The sequence below is a fragment of the Rhopalosiphum padi genome, chromosome 1 (assembly GCF_020882245.1).
Source record: "Rhopalosiphum padi isolate XX-2018 chromosome 1, ASM2088224v1, whole genome shotgun sequence".
Classification (NCBI taxonomy): Eukaryota; Metazoa; Arthropoda; class Insecta; order Hemiptera; family Aphididae; genus Rhopalosiphum; species Rhopalosiphum padi.
In genome coordinates, this window is record NC_083597.1 from 25260936 (window position 1) to 25272360 (window position 11425).

The following is an 11425-nucleotide window of genomic DNA, read 5'->3' on the forward strand; positions in this document are numbered from 1 at the left end:
AATCTTTTCAAACTCATATTTCATATTCAAACTATCACCTATATAATGCCCTAACTCCTAATCTTAATCGAACGCAAAACCTGTATAATATTATGTTATCTTTGTCTTACACACATGCATATAACATATACTGTAGTAACAAATTTACATACCATGACGTTAGCAGTAGGCACAGTTTTGAAAGGGTAAATAAATAATAACGAAGTGTATATTCACTCATACATTACCAAATTTATTTAGAAGTTAGAAGAAAACATTAATCGTGTAACAGCGTTGAAATTTTGTTCTTGTTTCAAAATATTTGAAATTTAAAACAGATAAAAATTTAAGTTATATTTATTATAGGTACATATGCATGAATGTAAAACGTTATTGGGCAGAGATAAACAGTTGATGTTTACGTATATTAGCTAATTTAGCTTCAAAACAATAGGTAATCGAAATATTATGCATAGTATTGATTTTAAACTTAGTATATTAATATGGTAGATAGATGGACTAATATAATAATATAATATTATACAGTGTCCGCCACGGAAACAAGTGGTTTTCAATTTGCTATTACTCCAATACTCGTTGTTCGATTCTTAATGACAATAATTAACCGCTGTCACGGTGTCGGAGATAGTACACAGTGCACTATATGTTCGCCATGAGACATTATTTCGAAATTGGTTAGTTTACTGTCCACCTTGCTTGCTTAAACTTTTTTACGGAGATATGTAAAATTATTTGTATACGCCTACAAGCCATCACGCACTTTCTACAACATTTTTTAGGAATTGTAGGAAGTTGTTAAACACAATAAAGTTAACTAAATTCCATGGCAGATGCTCCAGGATAATGCAGCATATTATGTTGCATTTGTTTTTAAAAAATATTTCATATGATATGCTTCGTTTTTGTGAAAAAAAATTAATTTAAGCCAAATACTTTCTAAGTTATTTTTATTTAAAAACTATATTCATTTCGGGTGTCTGATCTCATAGTGCCGGATCACACTATGCGTTTTGTCGGTTGCCGATAAAATGTATCCCGATTAACCGCAATCGGCAAGACCGACCATACTACGCGTTTTATCGGTTGCCGATTTAAAAAGCGTGGGAAATACTTTAATTTAAAATATTATGTTATTGCAGATATTAGACTAGTAATAAAGTTTATGTTTGATTTCATCGAAATTAAGTTCGTACAAATTATTAATTATTAAATTACTAGGTACTGCTAAAGATTAATAAGAATTATTTATTTAGAATATAATATAAAGGATTTGATTTCGACGAAATGGTAAAATGTGTATGACAAACTGTTATGTCATTAGAAAATATTAGAAAATAATTTGTTTAAGGGTACACTAAGTATGATATAGTTCACTAATTCACTATCTGGTGTAAAAGTGTTTGGATGTGTTGTTCGCTCTATCTCTTATTTTTCAAGATTTAAATTTCTTAAATTATTCCAAAAACACTAATTTTTTTCAATACATATTTAAATAAAATTCAGGTAAGTTTTTAAATATTGTGTCACAATTCAATGTAATTTTTATAATATAATTTAATATTAATGAATATAGAATTCCTTTAAAAATGAGTTCTCTCGCGGAAATTCTTTGTTTGGCCGAAGCTGCAGGTGAACTTGATGAACCAATGTCATCTAAACGTAGAAGATACTGGGTCCATCCACTTAATAGTAATCGAGAGAGTGATATGCGATTTACAACCTTTTTCAATGACATCAAAAAATACCCCGAAAAATTTTTCGATTATTATCGTATGTCGATCTTGTCATTTGAAGAGCTATTAGAAAAAATGAGGCCAAAAATTACTAAAGAGATTACCCATTTACGTAACCCAATAAGTGCTGAAGAAAGATTGACGGTCACATTAAGGTATCACTACCATTATGCATGTTTATCAACAATGTTCAAAACAAATTTTAAAATACATACCGAGTGTTTTAATTTATTTTGAATACTGTTCGATGTTCATAGTTTAGAAGAGATGTATTTTTATTTTTTAAAATTGACATTTAAAATTAACAATAATCATTAGTCTAATCATATTTTTTAAATATCGAAACGATATGTATTTAAAAATGTAATCTTTAATTATCTAAAAGATATGAATAGACCACTAAAAGTATAAATATTAATTTTCAAAGTTTTATTCTCGATGAATTTTATAAGGGATTATGTAATGAAAAATACGATATTATAATTATTATTATAAATAAAAAATAATAATATTGATTATTTTTTATTAATGAAATATATTTAAATTGTTTTCTTATACAATTTTAATTATTACTTAGATATACATTGTTACAGGTCGATATAATATATAAATATAAATTTATCTTAAATAAAAATTAATAAATTATAATAACTTGAAAAATTTGTTTTCAAAAATAATAATAATAATAATATATTTAAAATGTAAATATAATACTTGAAATTTGAATAGAATATTATCTCATGAGTCATAACTTTTGAATAAAAATGTTTATTTATATAATATAAATTAACAATGAAAATTAATATAGGATAACATAACCTACTTGGTTGATTAGGTAATAATATATTTCTAGCTAAAAAAATGATAATTAATAGTATCTAAAGTTATAGAATACAAAGTAAAAATTAATATTATATTTATGAATTATTAGATGGTGGAAGTTGCGATATTGGTGTATATTGTTGGGTTTGAATAGCATGTTCTGTGTTGGAGTATTGTGAGTTAAGGGGATTTATAGGAATTTCAATGGGGGGTACCGATGTTTGTGATTGAGATGCGTATGGATATGAGTATGGATGTGTGGATACAGAAGAATTATAAGGATATTGCATATTATTAGAAGTCATGTTTTGAGCCAGAGGGTAATATGTGGGGTATGAACCATAAATTGGATGATCGGGTGTAGTTTGTGGTTGAGTTATATTTTTTAAATATTTGAGAGCATGAATTTGAAAATCTAATTTTTGATCATTATTTAATTTTTTTAAATATGGAAGAAATGACATAACTAAATGTCTATCTGGATCCAATTCTTTTTCATTATTTTTATTTAAATGTTCAATCAACGTTTTTTGAAATGGTGTTACATTTGTAGATTTTTTTTTCTTATGAGTTTGATGTATTGCTGAGTTTGATGAAATATTAAGCTCTACCTCAGACACTTCAGAAATATCATTATCTATATCGACAATGTCATCCACACTATGCTCTGTTACATCATCTTCTTCAACAGCTTCACAATTACCAGTTGTTCTATAAATAAAAATATAAAATTTTTGTTAGATACATAAGAATGTATAAAAACTGTTTTATTAATTTAAGAAAAATTCAAAAATAAATAAAAATCGAAAATATCTCATGGCTATAAACTAAACTGCGTAACTTTCCGGTGAACTTTTTCTGTTTGATAAAATAAGTAAAACTTGTTAGGAACCTTCTACTAAAATGTCATAACGTTAGCTATGAAAAGAAAAAGTTATATGAATTTCTACTGAAAAATAATTTAGAAAATTTAAAAAATCTCATATCTATGAATAGCTCAAAAAAAGTCGAAATTTTTTCAAATTCTACCATGTATGGAAAATTTTCATTTTAAAATTCGTTGAAAATTTCAAATATCTATGATTGATTGTTTTTGAACTACAACAAAATATCAAACATTTTTAAATAGAAATTCGTTAATTTACCAATGAAAATCCAAAAATTCGTAAAATTTTTTAATTCAAACGTTCGTAAAAAATTAATAAAACTTTCCAGTAAACTTTTTTTTTAAGGTAGCATGAACATTTAATATAAGGTTTCTCAAAAGTTTTTCTGTTATCAAAAAATATCGAAAATACATTAATTTTTTTTTATATATAGACATATACTTACTTCCTTTTTTTACTTGTGTTATTTAAAAAAGATAAACACTCAGCGTATGTATATGGTTTTTTTTTTGTTGCTTCTGATCCACTTCTTATGTTTTTTTCATCGGATATGTATTTGTTGTATGCATCACGAATGTGCCTCCATTTCTTATTCCTCAATTCATTAACTAAATATTTATAGGTAATATCGATAATTTGTAATAATTACATTAAAATTTTCTAATAGAAATAAATTGTGTGGAGTATAATATGAATATAAAATAATTAAAAATACCCTTTTTACGGTTTTTATTGTTGTGATGTTACCAAACAAAAAAAATAAAATACATAGTCGACAATTTTTATAAACAGGATTTAACAGGGCTTGTCAAAAAAAATTGATCCTAGTTAAAATTATGACAAATAATATAGGAAAATATACTTAATAATAATATACTACTTTCTATCTATTACAAGAAATTCCCAAAAATTGTGTTTTGAAAAAGTTATTAAGTTTCAAATTAGTTTACACCAAAAAAATATTGATACTTTAAACAGTTGTAAAAAATAACCTACTTGACTTAAATTAACGTTTTACTATCAAAATTTGTCTAAAAATTAGATTAACAAATTGGTTATTTTTCCAAAAAAAGCAATTAAATAAATTTTTTTTTATTTTCGGTATTGATAATAATATATAATAATATGTATTATAATATGTATGTTTGAGCAGATATTTGTCAACGGGGATTCATTTTTCTGCACTACATTTTGATTTTCGTATTGGCAAGAGTACTATTAACCAAATCGTCCGTGAAACTTGTCAAATTTTATGGTCAGTGTTACAACCCACGGAAATGCCCGAACCAAACCGAGAAAAATGGGTTGAAATTTCTGAACTTTTTTATAAAAAAACTAATTTTCCAAATTGTCTCGGGTCCATTGATGGAAAACACATTAGATGCAGAAACCCAAACAATTCTGGGTCTCTTTTTTATAACCATAAAAAGTACTTTTCCATCGTACTTATGGCAGTGGTAGATGCAAATTTAAATTTCATTTTTATCGATGTCGGAGCGTACGGGCGAGAAGCTGATTCCAACGTTTTTCGACAAAGTGTATTTGGTAAAAAGTTGTATACAAACCAACTACAAATTCCTGATGCGGTATCGTTGCCTTTGACGGAAAATAATGCACAACCATTTGTATTTGTTGCCGATGAGGCATTTGGTCTACACACCAACTTATTACGACCATATCCAGGACGTGGGCTGAATAATACTCGTAGGATATTTAATTATAGGCTATCGAGAGCAAGACGCACTGTCGAGTGTGCTTTTGGTGTATTAGCTAATAAGTGGAATGTATTACATACAACTATTCTAGTTGAACCTGATTTTTGTGATCACATCATAAAAGCATGCTGTGTTTTGCATAACTTTGTTCGAAAGAGAGACGGGTGTAACTATGACGAAAATATTTCAGATACGGCCTATATAAATTACCTAGAAGATTTTCAAGGACATGGTAGACGTCATATAAATCGAAATGGAATGGAAATTAGAGATAATTTTGCAAATTATTTTATTAATCAAGGGGCTGTTCCATTTCAATATAGAACAACACTTTAGTTACCAATATGGCACTATATATAACATTATGTTGAAATTAAAATGTTAATTTTATTATTATTCTTGATTCAAAAATTTTTGAAATCAAATCGCATTTTTCGTATGTTTATTGTACATATTATTATTATATTATTATCATAATTTTTAGTATAAGTACATAATAACCATGAAGTATATTACCAAGTAAAATTCTTTTCTAAATATTCTATTTTAAATTAGCCATATTGTATCGTTATAAATATGTAATCGAGATATTATTATTATTATTAATTATTATATGATAAAACAATTGTGACAAAGTATAAAATGTACGAAAACTAGGTACGTATTTATTTTAGTTATAATATATTTTATTTAGTTATAAAAAATATATTACCTACATATCTTATGGCTATATTATAATTTTGTAGGTATAATTTACATAATTACATAGGTCTTACCTTTTTCTCCTTTTTCTGTTGATGAAAAATTATTCCAATTTGTAGAATAAACTACTTCAGCTACCTTCATCCAACATGATTTTTTTAAGTCCTTATCACTATATTCTTTAGAACTCATGTCCCATAAACAAGGATAGTTCTGGACTTCCGAAATTAATTTTTCCGTTGAATACATTTAAAAACTTTAGTTTTATAAATTATAATATAATTTAAATTATAAAAAATTATAATTTATATTGAAAACCGCAACCGATAATCCGCGTGTGTAGTCGGCTCAATATTAAATAAAGTGTTTTGGGGTATTTTCCGAAACGCATCGGTAAAGTCAACCGCAACATGTTGCGGCCGATTCCCGACGATTTTAAATCGGTTCGCCGAATCGGTCAGTCTGGCCCCGATAATGCGGTTTAATGTTAATTATGGATGTCGCGGTCGTTTACCGATCGGTTGCGTTTTATCGGCAACCGACAAAACGCATAGTGTGATCCGGCACATAGTACCTACTGTGTGGTATTTCATACAATGTATACCTACGCGGCTACACTACAACGTAAGTGCTTAAAGTAAATAAAACAAATGGAAGTGTTAAGAACTTATAATAGTATTACATCTTTAGTTTTTATAGGTATAGTATCTTTGTAAGAAAACCGATGATATATTTTATTGTAGAATGTAGGTAGTTTAAACTATCTACAGAGAAAGTAACAATATTATTGTTAATAACAAATACACCTCAAAAGTGTTCCCACTATAATAACAAACTAAAATAGCATAGGTAAGATCTTACATTGTAAATAATATAATATAAGGAAACGATAAATAATAAAACATTAAAACAGACTAATAGCTAATATCATAAGTACTAACTAATATTTTGTGGGGGTTTCTGAGTACATTTTTACACGAAAATGAAATAAGTTTAAGGAGACAATTATTATGATTGTCCGATAATACATCCAACGATTACCGTGAGTCCGTGAACACATTTTACGTAAAATGTTTTTTTTTTGTTCCCAAAAATATTTTTAATAATGCACTTTTCCAATTCTACTATAGATACCTTTATATGTGGTACCTATTCAGTTAATATTTATTTACACATTTTTAAAACTGAGAGTGATATTAGTTTATGGCACGAAGCCAACTCTAAATTTAAGAAAATTGAATATCATTCATATACTTCGTATACGACATCATTTAATAATAATGAAGAAATACGTACCTATATCAATTTAGCAAATGGATCTTTATCTGTAGCTACACGATAGCATTATATTTTTAGAAGGAAAAATATCAGACGCTGAAAGGTAAAACTTTATAATAATGGTTTTTCATATCTTTTCGAATAAATACGATTATAAAAATAAATGGAATAGAAGTAGATAGTAGTCACGATCTCGGATTTACCAGCACGCTGAAAGGATATTTATCAGGTAGATATATAACTATAAGTGTTATTAAATTTAGGTTGGCGTTTTAAAAATATTACATACCCGGTAAATAATTAAGTTGAATTTAGTGTTTGTCTTCCATTGAAATATTGGTTTGTTTGAAGATTAAAAATATATATATATATTATATATATTAGTTATTTCTAGATCAGAACTAATATTAACGGGAAGTCGTAGTAGTTTAAATGTTTTAAACATTAAAAATAAGTTCAAAAGTACCAATTCTAGTAACTTTTTTTTTTAAATAAGATAGTTTTGAAGGTACCACATAATATCACCGTTGACGACGAAAAATAAAGGTTAAAATTATCGAAACTTGTAGAAAAAGAAAAAAGTTTGTTTATTCCTTTTAGACCTTTTGAATCTTTTGAATATTATCCTGAACTTAGACCATCAAAAAGTTGTGCGGAATCTTAAAACTGCTTCAAAATTAGAAAACCCACGATTTATTATACTTTATTTATTGTGAAAAGAACGTAAATATTTGTTAGAAAATTTCAAAAGATTGTGGTGTATTTGATCATTGTAAACAAAATGTGAATGTATTCTTTAACTATATAGGTAGTTTGCTAAACAATCTAAAATTATTGATTATTTTACGTTATGCATGTCATATATCGTACCTATAAGAACTTACTATACGAAGAAAATAGAATATGTTATAACTTATAAGTTATAAGTAACTCAATCAATATATTGAATCTATTTATTTTTCTATAAAATGCGCTAATTATAAATATTGATATTCCGAATTCCGAAACAGCTTTATCTTATAAGCACATGTCCAATTGAAAAATTAGGTATCATAATCTTTTTCAGGCGTATCTGTTTATTGTTTATTAATTTAAGATAGTATTATAGAATAATATTTACTTTTACTAGATAAGTAAAAATATTTGTTTAACTAATAAATTAAAAAGGATAATATTCAATATAAAAACTAACTACACCTGTGTATTAATATGTATCAATTTAAGTAAGTAATACATCGATAGATTAGTAATGGAATTTTTTTAATTTTACTAAATATGTTGTAATATAGCTTAAAGTATTTTTTTAGTTAATAAACAAAATGGTTATAAAAAATTGTGAGATTAACAGTTTTTATACATAGTAAATACATTTTACGCAAAATGTGTACACACTGTATACATTGTACACACTGTACACACTGTACACACTATACACAGTTAGTAATCGTTAAACCTTTATAAGGCGACAATTTCTAATATTTGTCATCTCCCTTTTACAGTGCCACAGTGGAGGTTTATATTTTAATAACGTCATATTGTAATTTGGAGTACAGTAGTTAAGCAAAAAATAAACTAATAAATAAAATCGTGCATAATACACGCAGTAATAGATAATACAAATAACGTAATTCTTATCGAAACCTGGACACCTGGTCTCGTATAATATAATATCTAGATCGTTTGTGGCTGTGGTGTAATAGGACTAAAGGATGGTAATATGGTACATTATTATATCTAATAGTTATTATTGTTTTTCATTGTAGTATACATTTTATATTTAATTGTGACATTTGATTAGGTAATCAAAGTCACGTTTTAAACATAAATATGGCGTGAACAGGATGTTTTAAATATTATAGAGAAACACGAACCAACTGTTAGGGTTTTCGTATCAGCATAACCATCGAATTTAATTAAAACTGTAGGATGTATATGATTTAGAGAGTGTGCTGGACGATGGTAAGTATAGTGATACCAGCTAGGAGTATATTTTTTAATAAGCTACTGAATACTGTTCATTAGTTATTCGTATATTTTGAACGATTGTAACTTGTAAGTATATGCAACTTTCGTCATAGTGCGTTAGTATAGACACTAATTAGATATAGAGTTTGAAAAAAAAATTGTGAAAAAGTCTTACAAATTTTACACTTTCATATGTATATTTGTATTTGAAAAAAACACTTAAGGTTTTTACTGATAATCTCAAGTAGTATTTTAGTTGAACCTACATGTCATAATATTAGGTGATTTAAATATGTATAAATGAAATAAAAAAAAAATGTTAAACGATCAAAATTAAATTTTTATAAGACAATTATTATTTTGATCTACACTTGCTGTGAATTGTGAGAATATAATAATCGATAAAATAAAAGTTTGGGTTTCTTATCGTTTTGTAAATAACGGTATATAAATAAAGTGCTATCCTATAAGCCCTAATTCAAAAAAGGAGCGATTCAATGCTATTAATTGATATCTGAAAATTAAGTTGAGATATCTCAGTTCTTTTGCGTCCTCCCATCATCCACCCAAATAAAACACTGCTATATTATGTTAGGTAGTATTAGTATTTTCTATATTCAACGAGAATTTAAAATAAATATATTGAGTATTAACATTTTAATTTATAAATATATTATATATAGCAATCAACGCAGCAACGAATAGAAACGTTTTTGTTGGGTTGTTGATATTGTAGTGACGCGAAAAAATTTACCAAATTAAAATTATACACCCTGTTACAAACAAAGCGTTTTGAAAAATGATGAATAGGTTAGAAAAATATATGGAGAGTATTAAATATTTACCAACAATATTATCGACGGCAGCGTGATACTAATAGTGCTAAAGATAATATTATTGATCAGAACGCTGCAGGACAACGGGATAGAAGCAATTTAGGTGAGCTGGGTTTAACGATATTTAATGATAACATCGATTGAAACATATAGTAGAAGATTGAATGAAGTATTTATACTACGGAATTTTGTATAGACGTATAACAGTGTACGCTAGTGGATATTTTAATAGAGATTTAGTAGTTATACAGTAAATTTTAACGAAAAAAATGCATATGAAAATATTGTATGTATAAAGAAATATTTAAGAATTAAAGTTAAAAGTACTTATGAAGTTATGAATAATGTTTTTAAATTGGAAAAAAAATAAAATTGTTAATTTTCGTTTAAATATCTATTTCTGTCCAAATGTTAATTTAAAATTTCTTTTAAAAGTATTGTGCTTAAATATTTGTTAAATGTTATGATTTTAGTATGAAATACTCATAAAGTAATGAGGAATATTTTATTGAAAAATGAAATAAAATAGCTAATCTTAGTTATATAAAAATGTAATATTTTATAAATTTTGAACTATAAAGTAATTTATATATTTTTATAATTTTATTAAAATAATAGAGACTAAAACAGGCGAATAAAGTTTAAAATGACTTCCGCAATTAATGTAAATACAATTTTTGTGTTCAAACTTAAGACCGATAATAATCTAAATAATCATGTGATTATGGTGATCCGGAATTTTGAGCTGCACATAACGTAACAGTTTCAAATAATATCAATATACTTGTATTAAATGTGGCTTTTATAGCATTGATATAGTGGAGTACTGGAGTGATTAAAACATATAAATTTTATATTATAAGAACAAATTTAATACTTATTCTTTCACCCATTGGTCTACATGCATACTGTGTAATTATAGAATAAAAAAAAAACAAAAATTGAGAACTGATTACTAAAAAAATTCATAGGGATCTTGTAATTATTACTAAATACATTATTCCACAAAACCAATTAGCATAGGTAAATGAGAAAGCATCACTAGTACAAATGTTCTAATCTGTATAATGTAAGTATATGAAGAGGACGTGATACTCTCATGAATTTTCTGTCTTACAACAATATAGCATAGTAAATTTACGTTCAACAGTTCTCATTTAGCTTCATTATTTTTAATATTGGAATGATTTTACTTATTAATTAAACTCAAAGTAAGAATATATTCTAGCTGTGGCCTGCTGGAAATTTGATTTCAGTATTTTTATTTTAAATATAATATGGATTAATAATATTATTTAATACTGAGTGATTCTTTTATTGGACAACACTCATTAATCATTATTTACAAATCTATTAACTTTTTTGAAAATATTTTTTTTTTCATAATTTCCAGTGTAAATAAACAACATAAAAAAAAAATTATATTTTTAAATATTTTTTATCATTATAACTTTTTAAGTTTTAACTTTTTTAAATAATAACATACG

At 26.0% G+C, this 11425-nt stretch overlaps 2 protein-coding genes across 2 annotated transcripts; one reads left to right on the forward strand and one right to left on the reverse strand.

Annotated features, from left to right (window-relative positions):
- Positions 1–2650: 2650 nt before the first annotated feature.
- Positions 2651–6110, reverse strand: LOC132925187 (uncharacterized). Its single transcript, XM_060989604.1, has 3 exons — positions 5934–6110; positions 3888–4050; positions 2651–3266 (listed from the first exon to the last, which is right to left on the reverse strand). The coding sequence occupies exons 1-3, from the start codon at positions 6106–6108 to the stop codon at positions 2651–2653; spliced, it is 954 nt and encodes a 317-aa protein (XP_060845587.1). The 5' UTR covers positions 6109–6110.
- Positions 4252–5651, forward strand: LOC132918522 (uncharacterized). The gene has a single exon (XM_060979783.1). It carries the CDS (start codon positions 4720–4722, stop codon positions 5491–5493), a length of 774 nt encoding a protein of 257 aa, XP_060835766.1. The 5' UTR covers positions 4252–4719; the 3' UTR covers positions 5494–5651.
- Positions 6111–11425: the final 5315 nt, after the last annotated feature.